The sequence below is a fragment of the Myotis yumanensis genome, unplaced genomic scaffold, assembly GCF_028538775.1.
Source record: "Myotis yumanensis isolate MYYU_CA2020_CCGP unplaced genomic scaffold, mMyoYum1.0.hap1 SCAF_1, whole genome shotgun sequence".
NCBI lineage: Eukaryota > Metazoa > Chordata > Mammalia > Chiroptera > Vespertilionidae > Myotis > Myotis yumanensis.
In genome coordinates, this window is record NW_027223752.1 from 68,850,108 (window position 1) to 68,878,097 (window position 27,990).

General features: G+C 36.8%; 1 protein-coding gene and 1 pseudogene across 2 annotated transcripts in view; both read right to left on the bottom strand.

The window, feature by feature from the left end:
- GOLM2 (golgi membrane protein 2) overlaps nt 1-27,990 on the bottom strand; it is a 113,335-nt gene that overhangs the window by 20,811 nt on the left and 64,534 nt on the right. For both annotated transcript variants that reach the window (XM_070423580.1, XM_070423570.1), the window contains exons 7-8: nt 18,466-18,564; nt 17,753-17,923 (exon numbers count right to left, since the gene is read on the bottom strand). In XM_070423580.1, coding sequence (XP_070279681.1) covers nt 17,753-17,923; nt 18,466-18,564 — 270 coding nt within the window. The remainder of the gene's footprint in view (nt 1-17,752; nt 17,924-18,465; nt 18,565-27,990) is intronic.
- LOC139018847 (mitotic spindle assembly checkpoint protein MAD2A pseudogene) lies at nt 26,125-27,975 on the bottom strand (annotated as a pseudogene).

Sequence of the window (27,990 nt, forward strand, 5' to 3'; positions counted from 1 at the left end):
AGAAAGGAAATTTTACTAAAATTTTACTAAATTTTACTCTAAAGGAGGCAACCTCTTTCTAGCCTTCATCTACTGGTACTATCTACTTGTACCATTCATTTGGCAATGAACACATTCAAGTGACTCCTGCATTATTAAATTTAATACCTACATTTTGACTATCCCTGAGGGTCCATGACATGTGAAAACTTAATCTGTGGAGACATGAGTTAGAGTCATGAGTGCTGGGAGGGGAGTGGGGTGTACAAACTGTGACAGAAATGTTACTGCAGGCATTTCTCACAAAACACTATATAGGGAAAACTACTGTCTGGCTTTTGAACTGTTTATTTTTATTTCATTACCAGGAACATTTTTGGGGCAAAAAGACCATACTTATTTTGCATCTCAGGGTATAGGACCTCCATGTAATAGGCACAGGGAGAAATCTGTTAATTGAATGGACTTAAGGAAGGTAAAGAGAGACAGAGGAAATGAAAGAAGCATGGTAGCTAAGAAATTATGGCTAATACTATCTGAACAATTTGACCATCTCCCATTTCCAATGCAGAGAGGTTCAGCTTGTCTTTCCACTTCTTGATATAATCCACAGTTGTCTTTTTGTTATTTTTTTCCCCTTAAGACTAATTCTATGGAGGGAAGAAAGAAGGGAAAGAAAGCATACAATTTGATTGCTTCAAGGTCAAATAGTTTTCTCCTTGCCTATCCCTTTTATCTTACACCACACTTACTGGACTAAGCCTTAGCATTAACATAGGATAAAGGGCCTGAGGTGGAAAGTAATTTGCTAATTTTTGGAGAAGTAATACCAGGCACATTTTACATATGTATGACAACTACATTAACCTTATTACATTAAATACTCAGACATTGCACTTCAGTATTCAAATATTCTTTAACATTCAAAATAAACAAGGCTATAATGTATTGAACAAATTCTTATGTACTAAGTTTTACTGACTGCCTTTCTGAATCCATATCAAGAAAATGTCTTCTCAAGACAATATTGTAGTACATTGAAGAATAGAACCAACCATTTCTTCAAATATTTTGCAAAAATCTTTCTTTTTAATGTAGCACTATGACTTACATTTTATAAAAGTTTAACATTTTTCTATTTTTTATTAAATATTTTCAGATATACAGAGAAGTATGGAGAATATAACACTCATGTTCCTATAATCGAGAGCTTTATCAAATTTTAATTTTGCTATATTTGTTTCAGAACTTTCAAATTAAATTAAACATTACAGATACAATTAAAGTTCCCTGGGTACCTCTCCTTAGTAATCTCTTCCTATCCTAAAGGAAACCTCTATCTTAAATTGGGCGTTAAGCATGCCTATGAAGATTTATGTATTGATCGACAGGCTTTTGAACTTTGAATATATGGCATCTTGCCAGGAAAGAGTTAATTCAGCATGCCTGGGGTGCTCAAACTCTGCACATTTCAAAGAAATGCTTGTCTTCAAAATTGGCCCTTGACTGGATCCTAACAGATAACTGAGTACTTATGCCTGATAGGTGACTTTATAAGACTGAGGCTTTGGGCCATAGTATACCAGTTTGATTGGATACATTTATCCTAACAAACTGAAGGTGAATATTTGTTTTTGCTGGGTGGACAGGGGAGGGCTAGAGTCTGAGTAGCAGAGCCCAGTCACTTGGGCACCACATGACTAAAAGGGGGTACTACATAACTAACCCCCAACAAAAATCCTGGACACCAAGGATCAAATGAGCTTCCCTGGTTGGCAACACTGAACATGTGTTGTCACAAATCTTTACTGGGAAAATCACACACATTTCCATGCAACTCCACTGGAACTCCTGGAAGCCTGTGTCTGCTTTCTCCTGGACCTTGCCCCATGAGTCTTTTCCATTTGCTGATTTTAATCTGTGTCCTTTCACTGTACTAAACGGTAACTGTGAGTATAACTACTCTTTTGGGTCCTATGAGCCCTTCTACTGAGTCATTAAGCCTGAGGGTGGTCTTGGGATCCCCAACACAGCATCATCTTGTATCTATTCTGCAACATGTTTTATTCCTTCCACATTCTACTTTTGAGATGTATTCATGTTGTCAAATGTGGCTTTATTCATTCTTTTTTTTTCTTTGTTGATTAAGGTATTACATATGTGTCCTTATTGCCCCAATGCCCCCCCCACCCCGCCACCTCCCCACTCATGCCCTCACCCCCTGTTGCCTGTGTCCATTGGTTAGGCTTATATGCATGCATACAAGTCCTTTGGTTGATCTCTCCCCCTTACCCACACCCTCCCCTACCTTCCCTCTGAGGTTTGACAGTCTGATCGATGCTTCTCTGTCTCTGGATCTGTTTTTGTTCATCAGTTTATGTTGACCATTATATTCCATAAATGAGTGAGATCATGTGATAATTATCTTTCTCTGACTCGCTTATATCACTTAGCATAATGCTCTCCAGCTCCATCCATGCTGTTGCAAATGGTAAGAATTACTTCTTTTTTATGGCAGCATAGTATTCCATTGTATAGATGTACCACAGTTTTTTAACCCACTCATCTGCTGATGGGCACTTAGGCTGTTTCCAAATCCTAGCTTATGGTAAATTGTGCTGCTATGAACATAGGGGTGCATTATCCTTTCTGATTGGTGTTTCTAGTTTCTTAGGATATATTCCTAGAATTCATTCTTTTTAAATCCTACATGATTCCATTGTATATATGGTATATGCCAGATTTATCCATTCTCATACCATTAGAGTATTTATAGATACATATTAGGTTCTAAGTCATAGGTTATGTACACCTTCTCACTCTAATTAATCTTTTGATTAGTAAAAGTTCTTAATTTTAATACAGTCCAATTTATCATTTTTTTCCCATTTATGGTTAGCTTTCTTTGGCAGGAAGGGTATCTGATATCTGGTTTAAGAAATCTTTGCTTACTCCACATCATGAAGATACTGTTTTCTTCTAGAAGTTCTATTAGCTTTTAATTTTAAACCTGCCTTGAATTTAATTCTGTGTATTATGTGAGATAGGGGAGCAGGGTTAATATTTTTCCATTTGGCTATTCAACTGACCCTGTACTATTTATTGAAAAGACTATTCTTTCCCCAACTGTACTGCAGTATCAACTTTGTCATAAACCAAGTGACCATAAATACGTCAACAGTTTCTGGATTCCCTATACTGTCCCATTGTTCCATCTGCCTATTTTTGTGCCAATATCACATTGTCTTAATTACTTTATCAATAGTTTTATAAGTCTTGATATCTGATAGTGGAAGTTGCTTAGGTTTGTTCTTCTTATAGATTGTCCTGACTATTCCTAGTCCTTTGTATTTCCATACAAATTTTAGTCAGCTTATCAAAATTCCACCCCCTCCCCCAATGCTGCAGGGATTATAAATGAGATAAACATTGAAATTCTAGATCAGTCTGAGAAGAGTAAATATATGAAAACAAATTTCTTTACCTATTATCTAATTTATGACAATATTTTGTAGTTTATAGAGGTTCTTGTAACTATTTTGTAAGATTTTTTTTCAAGGATCTGATGCATTTTATGCTATTAAAATAGTTTCTATGTTAAAATTTCACTTTATATTTTTTTGGTGACATAAAAATATAATTAATTGCCCTAACTGGTTTGGCTCAGTGGATAGAGCGTCAGCCTGCAGACTGAAGGGTCCCAGGTTTGATTCCGGTCAAGGGCATGTACCTCGGTTGCAGGCACATCCCCAGGAGGGGGTGTGCAGGAGGCAGCTGATGTTTCTCTCTCATCGATGTTTCTAACTCTCTATCCCTCTCCCTTCCTTTCTGTAAAAAATCAATAAAATATATTTTAAAAATATAATTAATTTTTATATTAACCTACATCTAATAATTCTGTTAAATACATTTAAGTTTGCAGATTGTTTTGAATTTTCTACATATCAAATGATGTCTGTAAATAATATCAGTTTATTAGTTTCTTTCTTCCTTTCCAATCTATATACTGTTTATTTCCTTTTCTGGCACTTTATTTCACTGACTAGTGCCTACAGTGAAAAGATGAATGGAAGTGATAATAGTGCCAGTCTTCTGGAAATTCAGGGAGAAAGCTTTTGATAGTTCACAATTAAGTATGATGTTTGTTTTAGGATTTTTGTAGATACTTTCTATCAGGTTAAAGAAATTACTTTCTAATCCCAGTTTGTTTAGTTTATTGATTATCATGAATACACACTGATTTTCCTCAAATGCTAGTCTATGGAGATTACTATTTGATTTTTTCTCATATATTTTGTAAAAGTGGTGAATTACATACATAGACTGCATTTTCAGAATAAATCCAACATAGTCATCATGTATATCATATTTATCTACTTGTGGATTTGATTTGCTAATATTTTATTCAAGATTTTTATATCTATGTTAAAAGGGACTGTAATATAACTTTCCTTTCTCATAATATCCTTAGTTTTGCTATCCAATTTATCTTGGCTTCATAAAATGAATTAGGAAGTGATTCCTCCTTTTCAATTCTGCGGAAGAGTTTACATTAAATTGGTGTATTTCTTCTTAAATGCTTGGAAGAATTCACCAGCAAAACTATTTGGGCATGAAAATTTAATTAAGGAAAGGTTTTAAATTATAGATTCAATATCTTAAATAGACATGAAACTATTCAGATTTTCCATATCTTCTTATAGGCTATTATCTATTTCTTCTAAATTTTCAAATATTTTGGCACTAATTCATAATACCTCATGTAATATCCTCTAATATTACTATTTATAGGCTCTACATTGATACTCTCTTTTTTCATTCTTGATATGGGTAATTTGTGTCATCTTAGCAGTGTGTCGTTTGGGGTGAGACTTTTGATTACCTATTCAACTTAATGGTTATTGGTTTATTCAGGTTTTCAAATCTTCTTGAACCAATTTTGGTAATTAATAATTTTACAGAAAATTATTCATTTGATCTATTTTCAAAGTTTTAAATATTTTTTTGTGATTTATACTAGTAGCTATACCTTCTTTGTTATCCTGAATACTCTTTATCTTTCCTATTTTTCTTCATCAGTATTAATAGAGGTTTGTTTCTGTTCTTGTTGTTTGCTCCTATCTAATTATTCTTTATCTTCCATTTCATTTGTGTCTGCTCTTGTCTTTATTTTCTCCTCCCCTCTACATCCTTTAGGTTATGCTTTTTCACTTTCTTTCTCTGAAGCCAGATTTTCAGGGATTTAATCCTGACTCAGCTATTTACTAGCTAAGTAATCTTGGAAGTGTTATGAAATGTCTTTGTGTCTGTTTCCAATCTAAGAAATGGGAATAATGATAGTACCTACACATGGGTTTGATATGGGTTTATATATACAGACACTTTAGAACAGCAACTGGTACATATTAACTACTTCAATGTTAGCTATTATTAGTATTTTCATCATTAATAGCAGTAGTATGTCCACTACCACTACAATTATTACTACTACTACTATTTCTGAGTTGAAGTCAACTCATTTAATTTTTAGAGTTTTTTCCTTAATGTTTTTAAGGTCATAAATTTAGCTGTAAATCCTACTACTTCGATGTATCCCTCACATTTTGATGTGTGGTATTTATATTGTTGTTCAGCCTGCAAATTTTGAAATGCCCACTATAAATCCCTTCCAATAAGTTACTGAGGATTGACTTTTTAAAGTTTATAATTTATAGCCTAGCTGGCGTGGTTCAGTGGTTGAGTGTTGACCTATGAACCAGGTCACAGTTTGATTCCCGGTCAGGGCACATGCCTGGGTTGCGGGCTCAATCCCCAGTGTGGGGCATGCAGGAGGCAGCCGATCAATGATTCTCTCATTATTGATGTTTCTCCTTGATGTTTCTATCTCTCTCTCCCTCTCCCTTTCTCTCTGAAATCAATAAATATAAATTTTAAAAAATAGTTTATAATATATAAATTTTAAAACACTATTCAAGATATAAGTTGCTTGAAATTTATTAAGATTCTCTGTGACCGAGTATCTAGCCAATTTTTGCAACTGTTCCATGTATACCTGAAAAATGTTTATTTTCTCTTTATTAAAGATTTATATACTTGACCAACCTTGATAATTTTTGTTTCAAAGTTTCTAGTCTTCTTCGCTTTTTATTAATTTTAATAGTACATTAAAAATTTTCACATTAATTATGGTATGTAGCTCTCAATTACTTCTTGAAATTGCATCAGCTTCTTATCTATTTATTGGCTATTTTTAGATGATTATTTCCTTTTATTTACTCTTTTTAGTAGATCATTCCTCTTGTTATTATAGAATAGCCTTGGATTTTTCTTTTTTCATTAAAATCTATTTTGTCACACTAGCAGGTTTGGCTCAGATGGAGTGTTGGCCTGTGGACTGAAGGGTCCTGGGTTCAATTCAGGTCAGGAACTCAATCCTCAGTCCCAGTCAAGGTGTGTGCAGGAGGCAACCAATTGAAGTGTCTCTCTCACATGGATGTTTCTCTCTCTCTCTGTCTCTCCCTCTCCCTTCCACTCTGTCAAATTCAATGGAAAAATATCCTCAGGTAAGGATTAACAACAACAACAAAAATCTAGCCTGACTGGTTTGGCTCAGTGGATAGAGCGTAGGCCTACGAACTGAAGGGTCCCGAGTTCGATTCCAGTCAAGGGCATGTACCTTGGTTGCAGGCACATCCCCACTGGGGGGTTGTGCAGGAGGCAGCTGATCGATGTTTCTCTCTCATCGATGTTTCAAACTCTCTATCCCTCTCCCTTCCTCTCTGTAAAAAAAAAATCAATAAAAAATATTTTTTAAAAAACACACAAAAATCTATTTTGCCATTTGCTAATACTTTACATCAGCTTTATTTTGATTTTTCCACCAAGGAATATCTTTTTTAAAAAATTATAGTAATATATATTACATAAAATGTCCATCTTAACTATTTTTAATGTATAGTTAAGAGTCACTAAATACACTAATATTTTTGTGCAACCCACACCACCATCTATGTCCAGAACTTTTTTCATTTCCCCAAACTGAAACTCTGTATTCATTAAATAATAATGCTCCCTTCCCCACCCAGGCCTTGGCAACCACTATTTACTTTTAGTATCTATGAATGTGACTACTTTAGGTACTTCATATAAGTGGAATCCTAACAGTATTAGTCCTATTGTGACTGGTTTATTTAACTTAGCACAATAACTTCCAGGTTCATCTATGTTGACATGTCCAAAATTCTTTCCTTTTTAAGGCTGAATAATATCCCACTGTATATACGGGCCACATTTTTATTATCCATTCATTTGTAAAATATCTGTTCGAGTCCCTGTTTTCAATTCTTTTGGGTACATATCCAGAAGTGAGAAATATCTTCTGTAGTCCTTTCATTTTCATGATTTAGCTGTAAACACTATACAGCTGACTTTTGTATCCTTTTATCATCTAAACAGATAACTTTAATTTGTTTATCTTTACCAATGTTTTTTGTAGTATTTGACACCTTATTTCTTTGATTTTACTGGTTAGATTACATTCTTTGGATTTTCTTCTTCCTTAACTTTCAATATTACCTTCTTTTCCTCCTCTACCCACTGTTGGATGAGAGCAGTGTTACCCTTAAATTTTAAATATACCTACTTCATAAATTTTTCTAACAAAATTTCAAAGTATTCAATACTTGTCTTCTTTCTACACAAGACATGGATGGACCTTCTCACCCTATTTTTTAAAATTATTATTTGCTATTGGTTTTGCTGTCTTCTTTCTACAATATTTGTCTTCTTTCTACACAAGACATGGACCTTCTCACCCTATTTTTTTATTATTATTTGCTATTATTTTTGCTGTCTTAACACAGAAACAGTTTTCTTACTGTTTCTAACTAAATTTACCAACAGCTTTGATCAATTTGAGTTCCTATTATTTTGTAGCTGTTACTATACCTCTTCAATTTTCTTTTTACTAAATAACCTTTACTCTTCTTTCACTGAGGGTCCATGAGAGGTAAACTCAGTCTCGTGTAACTGAATACGTCTTCGTTTTGCTGTTGTCCTCATTATCTGGTATAACATTCTATTTTAGTAATTATTTTCCATTCATGTGATATTAATCCATTATATTTGACATTTGATTTGCTGATAAAAAGTCTGCTTTAAATGTAATTGTCATTACTTGGAAATTATATTTTCTGATATCATTTAAGATTTTTTCCTTAATTTTTGGATACTCTGATGTTTGCCTAAAACGAAAGATTTACTTCATTTATTATACTTGACACTCAGCAAACACATTTTATCTGAGAAGTCATATCTTTCTTCAATTGCAGAAAATTCTGAGCTCTTTAAATTTTTCATTCTTTTCAATAATTGATTATTTCGTTCATTCTCTACCCCAAACTCCTATTAGACATACACCTTCTGTTTCTTTTAACATCTATCATATATATATATGATATATATTTGTCTCTAAAATATGTCTGTTATTCTGTGCTACATTCTGATGAATATCTCAATACAAGCTTCTAAGTCACTTACTTTAGTCAACTATGTTCATGGTCTGATTTTTATTTCGATGATTATATTTTTCATTTTTATAATGTGTAATTGATTTTTATATCTATCTGTTTTTGTTTTATTCCTGCTTATTTCTTAAATTGAGGTTATATCTTCATTAATCTCTTTCAGCACCCTTAAAATATTTAATTTATAGTAGACTGTTACATAAAATTATTTTCATGTTTTAATTTTTGATATGTAGCTATCTCTTCTAGCATGACCATTTCTCATAAGTTTAGAGTTTTGGTTTGCTGACTAATTTTCAGGATGTGGGGGTACTTACGTTTTTCTCTTTTTCCCTCTCTGTGTTCACCCGTATTACCTAGTCATTTTAAAGATGCTTTCACCTAGTTCCCCAGTCTATGAGTTTTCATAATCACATCTCAGAGTTTCTATTCCATGATACTAGTGGGGATAGCACAGATTCAGTATATAACTAATGGTGGTGTGGTTTTGTGCATGGTCACAAGGCTCCACCTATAAGTTCCTATTTCCATAAGCCTTTTAGGTTATAAATATTATAATCCTTGATGGCAGTCAGCAACAGCTTTATTTTCTGCTTGCTCTGCCAAGGGAAATGGGGCAATAATCAGGTCCTGGCTTTAAGTAATAAGCCTGGCTACTATGTTAAGTGATTCCAATTTATTCTTATTGCTCTTAAAAGCCAAATTCCTGGAAACTTGCATTTCCAGACCCAGAGCCGAATAGGTCCAATCATTCAATTCTTTTCATCATCCTGTATTTTTGTGTCATTTCTTGACCACAGAAATGTTTAGCACGTTTTTGAGAGTATCAATATCCTTTTAGTTCTCTATTTTTTTACATTTTGTGTTTCGTTATATGTGATCAGAGTGGATATGTCAAAGGTGAACTCACTAAGCCAGTTGGACCAAAGGTTGAAAATAGTTTTAAAAGACCCATACATAAAGGAAAATCATGCAGCCCAGCTGGCATGCTGAGTAGTTGAGCATCAACCTATGAACCAGGAGGTCTTGGGTTTGATTCCAGGTCAGGGTGCATGCCGGGATTTCGGGCTCAAACCCCACTGTAGGGCCTACAAGAGAGAGCCAATGATTCTCTCTCATCATTGATGTTTCTATCTCTCTCTCCCTCTCCCTTCTCTGAAATCAATATAAATATATATATATATATATCTTTAAAATAATTCTTTAAATTAAAAAAAAGAAAATCATGCAGGACCAGAGGTTGAAAAATACTTTTAAAAGCCCCATACATAAAAGAAAATCATGTACTCTCGGATACACTAGGTTGTCTCTCCAACGTTGTTCAGAATAATCATTAAACAAGGTTAAACAAGTAAATCCCTGCTGCTACTTCCCTGGAGCATGCTACACAGAAAAGTACATATGAGAAGCAGCTTGATCAATCATCATCTACTGTTTAAAGTAATGTCTGTGCAACTTTAAGTATGGGTTGACATTTTAAATGAACCATTTTCTCTATTCAAGGCAACTAAACCTATAGGCTATGTCCCTTTTAACTGAAAAACAGGTGGGCCTTCCATGATTCTCAATTTCAACTACTTTGAAATTGGAGGGTGCAATTCTTTGAAGGGGTGCCTGGCCAGCCTGGGTGAGGGGCTGATGGCTGTTTGCAGGCTGGCCAAGGCCCCCAGTGGGGACTCTCACCCCATGAGGTTGTGGCCATCCTGGGTGAGGGGCTGATGGCTGTTTGCAGGCTGGCCATGACCCCCAGCCACCCAAGCTCCCAGTGGAGGCTGGCTTGAAGCAGGTATCTGGGATTTATCTATCTTCTATAATTAAAACTTTGTTGCCTTTTCCGGAGGTCACAGCTGGCCAGGGCAGGCAGGAAGCTTGGCTTCCTCCATCGCTGGGGCAACCAAGCCTCCTGCTTGCTCCAGCTCCATGGCTGCTGGCTGCCATCTTGGTTAGGTTAATTTGCATATAGTTGCTTTGATTGGCTGGTGGGCATGGCTTGGGCATAGTGGAGGAGTGGTCAATTTGCATGTTACTCTTTTATTAGATTAGATTGTATTATTTTCCATACAAACAACTATAAGCCTAGTTTTCCCAACCCTACAGTTGTTCCAATGGTTAACCTTTGTTTTTCTTTTGTTTCCATAGAAATGCCCAGCACCGAGGGACAGGTTAAACGAGTTCTGAGACAATCTACCAACTCAGTTTCTGGACTATGAAACTTCTTGGGGAAGTTTCGGATAGGGGAATGATGGAATTCAGGACAAAATACCCTCAAATACAGCATCTTAAACACAGTAGTCACCTTTTATCCAAAGTTTTGCTTTCCATGTTTCAGTTACCTATAGTCAACCTTGCTCCAAAATTATTAAATGGAAAATTCCCAAAATAAATAATTTGTAAGTTTTAAATTGTACACTATTCTGGGTAGCCAGATGAAATGTCCTACTGCCCTTCTCTGTCCCACCTGGGTCACAAATCATTTTTTTGTCCAGTTTATCCACATTGTCTATGCTACCCACCAATTAGTCATTTAGTAGTAATCTCAGTTATCTGATCACCTGTCACACTAGCACAGTGCCTGTATTCAATAAACTCTTCTTTTACTTAAAAATGGCCCAAAGCATAAGAGAAGTGATGCTGGCAATTCAGGTATGCCAAAGAGAAGCCAAAAAAGGGTTTCCTTTAAGTGAAAAGGTAAGTACAATACAATAAGATATTTTGAGAAAGACCATATTCACATAACTTTTATTACAGTATATTGTTATAATTGTTATTAGTTATTGTTGTTAATCTCTTACTGTGCCTAATTTATAAATTAAACTTTAACATAGGTATGTATACATAGAAAAAAACACATAGTATATATATGGTTTGGTACTATCCCTGGTTTCAGGTGTCCCCTGGGATCTTGGAACATATCCCCCATGGATAAGGAGAGACTACTGAAGCTGAAGGAATTTGAGAAATGGCATGTGCAGAAAGAACTTTCTGACCTTCTCCTAAAGCAGGTCATAAAATCCTCATGTGAAAGGTGCCTTTCCTATACCTGTTGGAAAGGAACATCCTTATATCCAAGACAGAGGAACACCAAGAAGAATAAAAATAAATAAATAAATCTTGCTCCCCTATGTTCATTGTAGCATTAATTTACAATAGCCAAGACATGGAAACAACCTAAGTATCTATGGATGAATGAATGAGTAAAGAAGTAAATGTGGCCTGGCTCAGTGGTTGAGTGTCAAACCATGAACCAGGAGGTCGGGGTTCAATTCCCAGTCAGGGCACATGCCCCGGTTGTGGGCTCAATCCCCTGTAGGGGGCGTGCAGAAGGCAGCAGATCAATGATTCTCTCTAATCATTGATGTTTCTCTATCTCCCTCTTCCTTCCTCTCTCTGAAATAAAAATATATACTTTTTAAATAAAAGGAAAAAAAAAAAAGAAACTGTGGCATCTATATATATATACCTACTTAGCCATAAAAAAACAAATCATTGCAACAAGTATTATCTGAGGGCATTATGCTAACTGAAATAAGTCAGAAAACAATAAATACCACATGATCTCTCTTATATGTGGAATCTAAGAACATCAACAAAACAAACCAAGCTCATGGATACAGAGAACACATTGGTAGTTGCCAGAGGCAAAGGGTAGGGGTGGGAGAAAAGTGTCAAAAGGTAAAAAGAAAACAAAAATGTAGTTGATGTAAAACAGAAAATTTGAATCATATTAAAAAGATTGACTTTAGCCCTAGCTGGTTTGGCTCAGTGGATGGAGCATTGGCCTGCAGACTGAAGGGTCCCAGGTTCAATTCTGGTCAAGGGCATGTACCTTGGTTGCGGGCACATCCCCAGCAGGAGGTATGCAGGAGGCAGCTGATCGATGTTTCTCTCTCATCGATGTTTCTAGCTCTCTATCCCTCTCCCTTCCTCTCTGTAAAAAAATCAATAAAATATATATTTAAAAAAAGATTGACTTTATATATACACATACATGTTTACATATATGCTAATGTATATGATAAATACATTATATACAATATATATAAAATACTGATGCACATTTATTTTTAAAATAATGAAAATAAAATACCATATTCTAAATCTTTAAGATGGGACCAAGGATTAGTATATTATTAGAAAACTACATTAAAGGAATTTAAAACCAAAAGCCCAAAAGAAAACAAAACAGTCAAGTGCTGGTGAGGATGTGGAAAAAAAGGAACCCTCATGCACTTCTGGTGGAATGGAGACTGGTGCAGCTACTGTGGAAGACAGTATGGAGTTTCCTCAAAAAATTAAAAATGGAACTCCCATTTGACCCAGTAATCCCACTTCTGGGAATATATCCCAAGAAATCAGAAACACCAATCAGAAAGGATATATGCACCCCTATGTTCATAGCAGCATAATTTACAATAGCTAAGATTTGGAAACAGCCTAAGTGCCCATCAGCAGATGAGTGGATTAAAAAACGGTGGTACATCTACACAATGGAATACTACACTGCTGTAAAAAGGAAGGAACTCCTATAATTTGCAATAGCATGGCGGGACCTGGAGAGCATTATGCTAAGCAAAATAAGCCAGCTGGAGAAAGATAAAGATCACATGATCTCACTTATTTGCGGAATATAATGAACAATATAAACTGATGAACAAAAATAGATCCAGAGACAGAGAAGCATCAAACAGGCCATCCAACCTCAGAAAGAAGGCAGGGGAGGGGGGACAAGAGGTCAACCAAAGGACCTGTATGAATGCATATAAGCATGACCCATGAACACAGAGAGCGGGGGTGTGAGGGCATGTTCTGGAGGTGTGGTAACAGCCAGGGAAAAAAGGAGACATATGTAATACTTTAAACGATAAAGAATTTTTTTAAAAAAAGTTACCCTTTAAAGAAAATCAGTCATATTCTATGCATTAGCAATGAACAATCTACAAAGGAAATTAAGAAAATTTGATTTACAATAACATCAAAATGAACAAAGTGCTTAGGAATAAATTTAACCAAGAAGGCACAAGACTTACACACTGAAAACTATCAGACATTGCTAAAAGAAATGAAAGATACCCTACATAAGTGGAAAGCATCCCATTTTCCATGGATTGGAATACTTAATATTGTTTAGATGAGAGTACACTCCAAAGTAATCTACAGATTCAATGCAATTCCTACTAAAATCCCAGCTGCCTTTTTAGTAAAAATAAACAAATGATCTTAAAGTTCACTTGGAATTTTAAGAGATCACATGTAGTCAAAAAATGTTATAAAGAAGGACAAAGTTGAAAGACTCATACGTCCCGATTTCAAAAATTACTACAAAGTTACAGTAATCTAAACAGTGTGGTACTGTCATCTGGTCTGAATGGAACAGAATTGAGAGTACAGAATTAACCCAAACATCTGGGGCCAACTGATTTTTGACAAGAATGCCAAGACTGTTCAATGGGGGAAAGAAGACTTTCTTTAACAAATAGTGCTGGGAAAATACCCTACTGAAGAAGAAATTTGCACCCTTAACTCACATCATATAAAAAATTAATTTAAAATAGGTCGAAAATCTACACATAAAAGCTAAAACTACAAAGCTCTTAGAAGAAAACAGCAGGAAATCTTCAAGACCTTTGATTTGGCGTAGGTTTCTTAGATATGACACCAAAAGCATGAACAAAAGAAAAAATAGATAAACTGGACTTCAAAATTAAAATACTTTCTGTATCAAAGGATACTATTAGAGTGAAAAGACAACACACAGAATGGACAAAAATATTTGCAAATCATATATCTGATGAGGGTCTTTTATCCAGAATGTATAAAGAACACTTAAAACTGAACAAAGACAAACAACCCAATTTAAAAATGGGTAAAGGACCTGAAGAGACATTTCTCCAAAGAGGATATACAAATGGCAAACAAGTATATGAAAAAGATGCTCAATGTCATTAGTCATTGGTAAAATGAAAATTACAGTGAGATACCAGTTCACACCCACTAGGATGGCAATAGTTAAAAAAGAAAAAAAGAAAACAATGAGTGTTGACAAGGATGTGGAGAAATGGAAATGCTCATGCATTGCTGGTGGTATTCTAAAATGGTGCAGCTGCTGTGGAAAATAGTTTGGCAGCTCTTATATAGGTAAACATAGAATTAGCATATGACCTAGCAATTTCACATCTAGGTCAGGTATATACTTGAAAGAACTGAAAACAGGTGTTCAACAAAAACTTGTAAAGGAATGTCCATACCAGCGGTAGCACTACTTACAATAGCCAAAAAGTAGAAACAATTCAAATGTCCATCAATGGGTGAACAATAAACAAAATGTATTCGTACAATAATATCCATATTGAATATTATTCAGCCATAAAAAGAAACAGCATGGCTGCAACTTGAAAACAGTATGCTAAGTGAAAGAAGCCATGCACAAAGTCTACATATTGTATGATTCCCTATATATGAAATATCCACAACAGGTGAATTAACAGAGTCAGAAAGCGGATTAGAAAGTTGCCACAAACTACTGGTGAGAGAGAATAGAAAGTGACTGTTTAATGGGTAGAGGCTTCTTTCAGGGTGATGAAAATGTTCTGGAACTAGACAGCTGTGGTGATTGTACAACAATGTGAATGTACTGAGTGCCACTGAATCAAACACTTTGGTGAATTTTATAACAATTTAAAAATTATTTTTAATTAAAATTTTGCATGACAAAAGAGAATAAAGTCTCATATCAAGAAAGGCAACTGAAGTGGAAAACTATGGTAAAGGCAAATTATAAAAAGTCAGTATCTGAAGATATGAATTATTTATAAAGATTTGATACAAAGATATAGGATCAATTTCCAAAGATACCATGCTACGTGGTCAAAAGTGAGGCACAGTTACAAACCCAGAAATGATTATAATAAATTCCTCACAAAAATGAACAGGTTGCTAGAAAGTAAATGCTTATCAAAACATCTTTAAGGAACATATTCTAAATACCTTATAAGTGTTAAAAAGCAAATGTGGTCAAGCCATAGTGAAATAAATTTAAATATCTCCACTGACACTGTGAAACTGTTCTAGAGAGCAATCTGACAATATGTAACAGGATCTAGAAAGCTGGTCAAGTACTTTGAACTAGTAATTTCAGTTTGGGGACTACACTTTTAAAGGAACACCCAAAGTAGGAGAAGCATTAAGTATTTTGAAAAAAGATAGTCATAGTTATTACAACCTGACAGAATACAAAATAATATAAATAATCAGTAAAAGAATAGAGCTAAATGAAAACTACTATTATTGCCTAAACACAACAGGATATATGTATATGTGTGTGAGTACACAAATACATTTAAAATGACAACTATGTAACTATTTGATAGGTTAAAATCATGTATGAAATAATGTCCAAGTAAATCACAAAATAGTGCTCACCTTAATTTTAACTCTCACAATAATATTTGAGCTGAAATATATACAATGAAAAGAATTTGGAGTGTTTTTTATAAAAACATATTCTTATTGATTTCAGAGAGAAAGAGAGAGGGAGAGAGAAATAGAAACATCAGTGATGAGAGAGAATCATTGATCAGCTCCCTCCTACATGCCTCCTACTGGAGATTGAGCCCACAACCTGGGCATGTGCCCTGTCAGGAACATGAACCATGACCTCTTGGTTCATAGTTCGAGGCTCAACCACTGAACCACAACGGTCGGGCAAGAGTTTAGATTCTTTTAAGTACAGAGTGATCATTTTCTGGCAATTACTTTCCAATCACATTCTTTGCCCAAAGATTGGTAAAAATAAACAAACAACATGTAAGGCAAATAAAAAACTTTATGGAATAAACTATAAGTTTAGAAAAAAATCTTAAGTAATCAAATTAAGATATTTCATTTAGTTATACCCTTACTCTAAACCTCTTTTTGTTGAGATAAAAGTTTTGAGGCAATATCCTAACAAAATTTTGAGGAAATATTTTTTCACTGTATTTAAAATACTAGCCACATTCTTATAAATAAAAGTTTTTCATATATTACTTTAGTCAAGATACCCAAATATGCTTTTAAGTAACAAGGAAGAAAAGTCAACTGAATGCATGCAAACTATATGTTGATAATAGATGCTGAAATATAAATAACTGTCATAAGACCAATAAAAATATCTTGAATAGATTAAAAAAATGTAACACTGTGCAGTTCTCATTTTACAAGCAACCTGTGTACAAATAGCCGCCTAAACACTGCTCTGAACATAGAAGCCATCATAAAAAGCTAACAAAGGCAAATCGGAGCTTTTAGATATTCTGTCTGTTCAGAAGTTGAAGGGAAAAAGCCTTGAAATCAGCAGAGGAAATAAAAAAGTATAGTTTAAGGGAACTGTGTCATATGGTTTAAGAGACACTGTCCTGCCCCAAATTCTCTCTACTACCAGAATTTTTTGTGGTATTATCAAAATCAATAACTCTGAAACAATTAAGCAGTCATACTTTATTACATAGTACTATGAATATATTCAATTTCTTTCACTTCTCTCCTAAAACCTAAATGAAGTAAAATTGCAACTGGAGGGGATGAAAAAGAAAGCAGTAAGAAACATCCACTATGGCAGTCTCCCCAGGTCTATATTTCCCCCAGAATTCATTTTTCAAAACTATTTATATTCTGTTCCTTATAATTAAAGTTTTCACTCATTAGCCTAGTAAAATATATCGTTTCTCACTTCTCCAAAAATATTTTAGTCATAAGAACTAATAGCATTTGCCCTAACTGGTTTGGCTCAGTGGACAGAGCATCGGCCTGCGGACTCAAGGGTCCTGGGTTCGATTCCGGTCAAGGGCATGTACCTTGATTGCGGGCACATCCCCAGTGGGGGAGTGTGCAGGAGGCAGCTGATCGATGTTTCTCTCTCATCGATGTTTCTAACTCTCTATCCCTCTCCCTTCCTCTCTGTAAAAAATCAATAAAATATATATATAAAAAAAAGAACTAATAGCATTTAAAAAAAATTAACTCACCTGAAATTTATTATTGAACACTGGCAAACGAGAAGCTTTTAAAACTCTTCTTTAAAATCTCTATCCATTTAAAACCTGCTTTACTTTTAAATTTTGCCACCATTATACTTTCTGTTTATATGCATATGGCTTTACTATACAGTCATTAGTTAGAGATTATAGTAATAAAGACCTTAATTGAGCCTTGTAAACAAAAATTGTATTTAAAGAACTCTTTCAGCATAATATTCATCAACTCATTCTTACTTTGCTTTAACTTATGGAAATCACCGGCTCTATCCTTGGTGGCCTGCTTCAGTGTATCACCTTGAATTCTGGGTTCACTCTCCAAGTTTGGGCCTGGAATTAAACGCTGAAGAAGATTGGGAGGGTTCTGTTTTGAAGTTCCAGGGTTTCCATTATGATTTACATGAGAATCTATGATAGAAAAACATCAAGTTAAAGTCATTATTTTGCAGGAGAATTTCACAAGACCTGCTTTAGAAAAGCTAAGGCACATTGTTGTCTGGCATTGGGTAGTTAGGTAGCCTTTTTTTTTTTAAGATTGATTATAATTCCTTCAACCAAATCTTACAACCAATGTGAGATCTGAAACATTCATAAGTACAGAGTAGAGAGTTTAAAATAGGTGAATCTAGTAGTTTATAGAAGGACTCTGAGATAAATTTAAACACATTTTGAAGAAGGTAAATAAGTACATATAGAACAACAGAGATGAAAGGGAATATAGTCCAGAGTGGCAAAACAAGTAATTCTTCTGCTTTTAGGAATCTATTAGATAACGTGCATTCTTAAATGATCACTTCCCTGAGCTTTTATCAGTCATTTGAAAATATATAACATTAACTAGAAGAAAATTACTTCACTATGCTGTTAAATGACATGTTTTATTCACTACATAACAATACATGACCTAGAATTTAGTTTTCAAGTAAAAATTTAAGAATAAGACTTCATACCTGGAACCATATTAGGAGAGAGAGGTTGTCCAGTTGGAAGATGGGAGATTGCTTGATGACTACCATATTGAGAAATAGAAATAGGGGGTTTCTTTAAAACTAAAAGAAAAAATAGATCCATATTATTCCCATTGATTTTATGATTTCTAAAACCAACCACCATACATTTATATTGCACTAATCCTATGATGCTTATCCTAATTCTGTAATCCTTATAGTTGGCATATAATTAATTTGTGGCTACTAATTGATACATTGTACCACCCATCACAAATTTTGGTGATCAATACTAGTAAATCTGACCAGAATAAAAGACAGTAGGAATTCTACCTTATTCTCCACTATATTCCCAACATTTAGAATAGTGCCTGTCATATAAGCGGAGCTCAACTAGAGTTGATGAATGAATAAGTAAAAAAATCCCTTCAGATATAGTGATACCTTTTTATATAGATAGCATCAATAAAGATTGACATTTATAGATTAGGCCAGCGGTTCTCAACCTATGGGTCGAGACCCCTTTGGCGGTCGAATGACCCTTTCACAGGGATCGCCTAAGACCATCCTGCATATCAGATATTTATATTAAGATTCATAACAGTAGCAACAGAACAGTTATGAAGTAGCAACAAAAATAATTTTATGGTTGGGTCACAACATGAGGAACTGTATTTAAAGGGTCAGAAGGTTGAGAACCACTGGATTAGGCAAAGCAATAAAAATATGCTATTCCAAGTTGCTCATATTTAAATAAAAACTAAATATAAATAATATAATAAGTTGAGATTTATTTTTTGAAGAGGGAAATTTTAAGTTGTACCAAGGGCTTACTACAAAGATGTACATACTTATAGTAGGGACTTTCTTCTCCCTTAAGAAATGAAGGCAACAGGGAAAGAGATACCTTTTCATTCACCTCCACTAATTACACTATATTCTTTTTTTTTTTTTTTTAATATATTTTTATTCAGAGAGGAAGCTGGGGGCGGGGGGTGGTGGGAGGGGAGAGATAGAAACATCAATGATGAGAGAGAATCATGGGTCGGCTGCCTCCTGCACGCCCCACACAGGGATTGAGCCCACAACCTGGGCCTGTGCCCTGACCGGGAATCGAACCCTGACTACACTATATTCTTGCGCAGAATATAGTAACGTGATATAAAGGAAGAGAGCAAAGAAACTATAGAGAAGAAAAACAGATAAAGAAAAAAATAGAAAAGTCCATCTATAAGATATGGTTAGTGGCACATTTTATTCTTCTAAGAGTTTGGTGTGGCAGAGACAATGCTATGTGATCATATTTCATTATATTTTTCCTGGAAACAGAGGAAGATCAGCCTTCCTTATGGTGAGGGGCCATAGGACTGGGTTCTGACCATGAGAATGTAGGTGACTGTGGGTGACACTTCCAAGTATGGTGATTAAATCTGCACAAATCACCTACAATCTGTCTTCCCTTTGTGCTACAACTTAGCAGGCTATATATGAAGACGGTGGCTTGAAATAATGAAAGGGGACAATGCTTGAAGGAGAACTGCAAAGACAGTCATCTAACCTGAAGCAAATATAATATGAACAATAAATAAACCTTTATAGTTCTAGGTTAAAGAAATTAGGGGGTTGTAAATTAATACACCACAGCCTAGTACAGTGATGGCGAATCTTTTGAGCTCGACGTGTCAGCATTTTGAAAAACCCTAACTTAACTCTGGTGCCAGGTCACATATAGAAATTTTTTGATATTTGCAACCATAGAAAAACAAAGACTTATATTTTTGATATTTATTTTCTATATTTAAATGCCATTAACAAAGAAAAATCAACCAAAAAAATGAGTTCGCGTGTCACCTCTGACACGCATGTCATAGGTTCGCCATCACTGGCCTAGTACATACTAACTAGTATACTTCAGTTTGTTTGTTTGTTTTAATATTTTTAAATGATTTTTGTTGTTGTTGTTGTTATAATCCTCACCTGAGGATATTTTTCCATTGCTTTTTAGGAAGAGTAGAAGAGAGGGAAAGACAGAGAGAAACACTGATGTGAGAAAAACGCATCCTTCATGAGCCCCGATCATTGTTGGAGATTTCTGACAATATATAGTTTGGAGGGAGGAAAAGAGTCATCCAACCTGTATCATTGTCATGTTTAATAGCATGCTATTCAGCCTCCAAGTGTTTGGATTTTTTAAAATTGTTTTTATTGTAGTTGATTTCTAATATTATGCCATTGTGGTCCGAGAAGATGCTTGATATGATTTCAACCTTCTTGAATCTGGAGAGACTTTGCCTGTGACCCAATATGTGGTCTATCTTTGAAAATGTCGCATGTGCACTTTAGAAGAATGTATATTCTGAGGCTTTGGGGTGAAATGTTCTGAAGATGTCAATTAAGTCCACATGATCTAGTGAGTCATTTAGGATTGCTGTTTCTTTGCTAATTTTTTGTCTAGAGAATTTATCCAGTAATGTCAGTGGGGTATTAAAGTCCCCTACTATGATCATATTGCTGTCGATCTCTCCCTTGATATCTTCCAGAAGTTTTTTTATGTATTTGTATGCTCCTGCATTGGGTGCATATATGTTTACCAGAGTTATATCCTCTTGTTGTATCGACCCCTTTAGAATTATGAAGTGGCCTTCCTCATCTCTTGTTATGGCCTTCACTCAGAGGTCTATTTTGTCAGATATAAGTATTGATACTCCAGCTTTTTTTTTTCATTTCCATTTGCCTGAAATATATTTTTCTATCCCTTCACTTTCCGTCTGTGTGAGTCTCTTGTTCTGAAGTGGGTCTCTTGTAAACAGCATATATATGGGTCATGTTTTTTTTTATCCATTCAACCACTTGATGTCGTTTCATTGGAGCATTTAGGACATTTACATTTAAAGTTATTGATAGGTATTTGTTTGTAGCCATTTTTATTTTCTGTGCTTGTGTTCCTTCTTCCCTTTTTTTATTTCCTTTTTTTTACAACAGTCCCTTCAGCATTTCTTGCATTGCTGGCTTGGTAGTGATAAACTCCCTTAGCCTTTTTTGGTCTATGAAGCTCCTGAATTCCCTTTCAATTTTGAATGATAGCATTGCTGGATAGAGTATTCTTGGATTCAGTCCCTTGCTTTGCATCACTTTGTAAACTTCCTTCCATTCCTTTCTGGCTTGATGTGTTTCTGTTGAGAAATAATTTGATAATCTAATGGGAGATCCATGTTAGATAACTTTCTTTCTCTCCTTGCAGCCTTTAAGATTCTCTCTGTGTCGTTAACATTTGCCATTTTAATTACGACATGTCTTGGTGTGGATCTTTTGAGTTCATCTTGTTTGGGACTCTGTGCTTGTGTGACCTTTTCTTCCCCAAATCAGGGAAGTTTTCTGATATTATTTCTTCACACTTGGAGTGCGGGAAACAAGTTAAGTCGGCTCGCGTGAATTGCGCGTACTCCGCAGGAGCCGTCTTTAACTCAGTTCATATAGATTTGCGGTGGAGTGCGGGAAACGTGTAAACTCGGGCCGATTGTAACTGCGTATTACCAAATATTTGTTTGTAATCCACCCTTTTGGTGGATGGAACAAAACCAAAAGACAGAGCCATCTTATATTTTGGCGGGAAATTCACCCGCACTCCAAGTGTTCAAATAGGTTTTCTAACCCTTGGTCTTCTTCTTGTCATTCTGGCACCCCTATTATATGTATGTTGCTTCATTTCATGTTGTCCCAAAGCTCCCTCAGGCTCTCCTCCTATCTTTTGATTTTTTTCTTCAATTGCAGTTCAGATTGGGTGTGTTTTGCTTCTCTGTCTTCTAATTCTCTAATTCGGTCCTCCGATTCTCCTACTCTAATGTTGAAAGCTTCCATAGGGTTTTTTATTGTAGCTCTATCACTCTTTATTTCTTCCTGATTCTCACATAGGTTGTTGATTTTATCATCCATTAGGTTTATAAACTGTATGACCCTTATTCTGAATTCTTTTTCTGACATACTGCATACCTCCATTTCATTTAGTTCTCTTTCTGGCGATTTCTCTTTTTCTTTCCTTTGGGGGTTGTTCTTCTGTCTCCCCATTTTTGCTCTCACCGAATGATCTAGGTGTCAAGTCGCACAGGATTTGTGGCTGCAGCGGCAAGCTTGGTGGCGGGTTGTGCAGTTGTGGGTGGCAGCTACTCCTCAGGCAGTTGTAGGACAGCCACTCCTTGCACGGTCATGGGGTGGTGGCTGCTCACAGGGTGTCCGCTCCTTGCATGGTTCCAGGGTGGTTGCTCCTCCTGTAGTCATGGGCAGCGGCTGCTCCTTGTGTGGTCACGGGCAGTGGCTGCTCCTCCGGGGGTTGTGGGGCGGCTGCTCCTGTGTGGTCGCGGGCGACGACTGCTCCTTGCGGGGGGGGGGGGGGGGGGGTGTGGGCGGAGACTGCTTATGGGGCGGCTGCTTCTCAGGTGTTTTCAGGCGGCAGCTGCTCCTTGCATGGTTGCAGGGCAGCTGCTCTTCACATGGTCATGGGCGGTGGCTGCTCACGCTGCTGCTGGAGCAGTCACGGTGCCCAGGGCTGCTGTGTAAGGCTCGGCTGTTCGTGCATGCGCGATCATGGAGCTGTTCGCACGTGCAGTCGTGGTACCTGGGCTAAAGCCTCTGGCTTGAGGGAGGGGAGCGCCCTCTGGAACTCACAGGAGCCCTCAGCTGGGGAGGCTGGAGTTCCGGTGTCCGAGGGTCAGCAGCCGAGGCAGCAGGTCTCTGGCCAGAGTGGCTGTAGGATCCCAGATGGTGTCTGAGAGCACCCTGGGTGGAGGTGAGGCTGGGTCCCAGTCACAGCATCTCTCCCCTTCAAGATGGCATGGCCTCTGCAGCAGAGCTGGTGCTCCAGGAGAGATTACGGCAGTAGCAGAGGCTGCCTGGCTATGTGAGCCCAGTCCACCAGCCCCCAAAGGTCCTACAAGATCTAGCTGTCCCTCACTCAGACACACACAGACACACAACACGTCCACACATTCCCCTTTCGTTCCTTCACTCACTCACACTCTCTCCCTCACTGCCATCGTCCCAGCCGCATCTTGGAATCATCAACCTGGGTTATTTTTAAAGTTTATTTCAATCACTCAGTTTTGTTTATTATTACATAGATCTCTAAACTTAAGAACCCAAAAAGTTTAACATTCACTCTAAGCAAGCAACCTACTCAAGTTTATAGAAAGCTGAGGTTTTCCATATTTTATTGTGTTCCCATTACCATGTTCCTACTGCCACTTACAATGCCCAACACCCACTAATGCACATAAGACTGCTAAATAACTACAATCACCTAATATCATCTTTTAAAATATTTTTTTTTTTTATTGATTTGGGAGAGGAAGGGAGAGTGAGAGAGAGATAGAAACTTTAATGATGAGAGAATAATTGATTGGCTGCCTCCGCATTCCCCACACTGGGGATTGAGTCTGCAACCAGGCTTTGCCCCTATGGGAATCGAACTGTGACCTCCTGGCTCATATGTCGATGCTCAACCACTGTGCTAAGCCAGCCAGGCTCACCTAACATCTTAAAAGAACAATACAATATTGATTTGCTAACAGACTCTGAGGACACTAAGCATCTGGTAGATATATTTGGAAAGAGAAGTCAGTCACAATCTACAAATTTGTTGAAAACTGTTGGATCATAGTTGGCTCCAGCACTATACAAACCAGAAAACAAGAGAGGACACCTCCTCTACTAAACAATAAGTGATCATACATGTCCTTAGTTTATATGATAATGTCTCCTGCTCAAGAACAAGGTGATTTGGAGGCAAAATTATGATTTAGATAGGTAGGGAAAGGCTGGATTTAAAAAGTCTTTATATCAACGGGGGGAAAGGAGACGTGTATAATATTTTCAACAATAAAGAATTTTTAAAAAAGTTTTATAAAGCACCAGAGAATTTAGATCTGACATAGTAGAAACAGAGTAGTAATATGGAACTCTTATATGTTTGAAATGAATAATACATGTTCCTATAGAAAATTTAGAAAAATAGAAAAGCACAAAGAAATTTAAAATTGTCATTTTACCACTTAAAGATAACCACTGTTACTATTTTGAGACTATCTCTTTGGTATTTATTTTTCTTTTCTGTATATTTATACTATATACCTTAAACAAAATTAAATCCCAGTGTAGATGCTATCTTATCAGATTTATTTTGTTTTCCTCTGTATTATTTTTTAAAAATTAAATTTATTGGGATAGCACTGGCTAATAAAATTATATAAACTTCAGGTGTACAACTTTATAATAAAAAATCTATATACTCTATTGTGTGCTCACAACCAAAGTCTAGTCTCCTTTTATCACATGTATTTGACCCCTTTACACTCATCATCCTCCCCAACCCCTTTTCCCTCTGGTAACCACAATTCTGTTGTCTGTATAAGTTTTTTTGTATGTTTATTTTGTTTGTTCATTTGTTGCTTTTTATTTTATACCCCACATAACTGAAATCATATGGTTCTTATCTTTTTCCATCTGACTTATTTTACTTAACATAATACTCTCAAGATCCATCCAAGTAGCCCGGGCCAGTGTTGCTCAATGGTTAGCGCATTGGCCTGGGAACCAAAGAGCCATGGGTTTGATTCTGGTCAAGGGCACATATCTAGGTTGCAGGTTCCATGCCCCAGTTGGGGGCATGTGCAGGAGTTAACCAATTGATGTGGCTCTCTCACATCAATGTTTTTCTCTCTCTTCTCTCCTTCTCCCTTATACTCTCTCTAAAATCCATGGAAAAAAATATCCTCCAGTGAGGATTAACAAACAAAAAGATCCATTTATGTTGTCACAAGTGGCAATATTTTATCTTTTTTATGGCTGAGTAGCATTACATTATTTATACAACCACTTCTTTATCCAGTCTTTTTTTTTTTTTTTTTTTGAGAGAGAGAGAGAGAAAGGAAAGGGTGGCGGGGAGAGAAATTTTTGTTGTTCCACTTATTTATGCATTCATTGGCTGATTCTTGTATGTGCATTGACTGGGGATTGAACCTACAACCTTGGCATATCAGGACAACACTTTAACCAACTAAGGTACTAGGTCAGGGCTATCCAGTCATTTTTTTTAAAGGACACTTAGGTTACTTCTGTGTCTTATCTATTGTGAATAATGCTGCAATGAACATAGGGGTACATATATTTTTACAAATAAGTGTTTTCAAAATATCGGGTAGACACCCGGAGGAGAGATTGCTGGGTCATATATTAGCTCTATTCTTAATTTTTTGAGGAATCTTCATCCCGTTTTCCATAGTGGCTGCACCTATTTACATTCCCACTGGCAGTGTGCAGGGGTTTCTCCACATCCTCTCCAACACTTGTTTTTTCTTGACTTATTGACAATAGCCATTATAACAGGTGTGAGGTGGTATCTCTTTGTGGTTTTGATTTGCATTTCCCTTATAATTAGTGATATCAAGCATCTTTTCATATATCTTTTTGCCATCTGTCTGTCTTCCTAGGAAAACTGTCTTTTCAAGTCCTCTGCCCAATATTTTATCAGATTGTTTTTGTTATTGTTGAGTTGTATGAATTATTTTTTTTTAACTTTATCATTGTCATTCAAAGCTTGATTTTATAAAACACAAAAAGACATTAAGAGTTCTGTATCAGCGGAATTGAAACGAGAAATAGCGACAGATTTGTAAGTGTAAATTATATACATCAAAGTCAAGTAATTGGGGGTTTTCAATATGGAAACTATACAAATGAACTAAATGGCAAAAGGACCTGCTAGGAATACTGTGACTGTGGCTAATCAGTTACTCTAGAACTAAACAAAGATTCTGATATTCAGACTTCTTTTGCTGTTCCATATTCACCTAGATTCGGAGTCAGGCTACTTGACCGAAAGTTCTGATTTAGGAAGGCATTTAGCTGAATAACAAGTTTCCCACCTCCATTTTCCACCTTCAAAGGAGTTGACATTCCAGTGCTGATGTGATCTGCTGGTTCCCTTCGAACAGTGTCAACCCTATGGAAATTATGTCAACCCCATGGAAAGTCAAACAGGCACCAACAAATAGACAATGCGCACAGTTCAGTGAAGTACAATGCTAAGTTTTCCCCACCTCAAAAGTAATCAATGAAACAAAATAAGAACTACAGTTGACTTGGCCTCAGGATACACACGTGTGGCTCCTTCAGTCGTTGATGGGGATCTTGTTCACCTTGTGGATGGTCCTTGTGAAGGAGCGCAGGTGGACCTGCTCAGAATTGGCAATGAACTGGGGTCCGGACTCTTCCCACTTCTCAGGTACAACCAAGTCTTGGTCTGTATAGATCAGCAGTTCAAATGAACAGGAAGCTTCCAGCAGCGGCAGGAAGGTCACCGTGGCTGTGATCTGTCTGATCACGGAGCGGATCTCGTTCTGGATGGCTTTCTGAGACTTTTCTCTGGGTGCACTGTCATCTCTGGCCGTCTTGTCACACTCGATGTCAAACTGCCACCTCTCCAGGACCTCCCCGTCTTCAATATTCCAGATGACCACCACCAGCTTCTGCACGGAGCACTTGTACAGCCAATCTTTCAGCTGCTCCACCACGTTGCTCAGGTACTTCATGAGCGCGGGGTCCGTGGTGACAGGCAAGGTGAGCCCATACTTCTGCACGCGAGTGAAGGTTTCAGACAGATAAATGTCGCGCTGATACAAAATGCTGTTGATGCCTAATGAGAAGAACTCGGCCACGATGTCGGCGCTGCTGCGAAGGGTGATGCCCTGCTCTCGGGACAGCTGCCGCGCCACAGCTAGGCCCGCCAACGGTGCGCGCCCCCACACCAGGCTTCCGCGAGCCCCAGCAGCTCCCGCCACTCAGTTCAAATGTAACGAATGCAGCCTGTATGAATTCTTTATATATTTTTGGATATTAGCCTTCTCCCATTTGGTTGGTTGCTTTTTTGGTTTATTGATGAGTTCTTTTGCTGTGCAGAAGCTTTTCAGATTGATGTAGTCCCATTCATTTATTTTTGCTTTTACTTCTCTTGCCTTTGGACTCAAGTTCACAAAAACCCTCTGAGACCAAAGTCCATATGTTTAATACCTAAGCTTTCTTCTATGTATTTCATTGTTTCAGGTCATATATTCAAGTCTTTAATTCATTTTGAGTTAATTTTTGTGTATGATGTTTGATAGCAGCCTAGTTTTATTCTTTTGTATGAGGCTTTCCAGTTTTCCCAACATATTTTATTGAAGAGATTTTCCTTTCTTCATTGTGTGTTTTTGACTCATTTGTTGAAAATTAGTTGCGCGCGCGCACACACACACACACACACACACACACACTCTAGAGTCCTAGTGCATGAATTCATGCATGGGTGGGGCCCCTCTGGGTGGCCTGTGGGGATTGGGCTGAAACCCGGAGTCCAATACCACCGGCAGCTCGAATCTGCCGCTCCTGCTCATCCTGGCCCTACTGTGCCTGCCTATTGTGCTCGGGCCCAATCAGTCCCCATTGGGAGAGGCTCCCGCTACTGCAGCAGCACTCACCAGCCATGAGCCGGGCATCTGG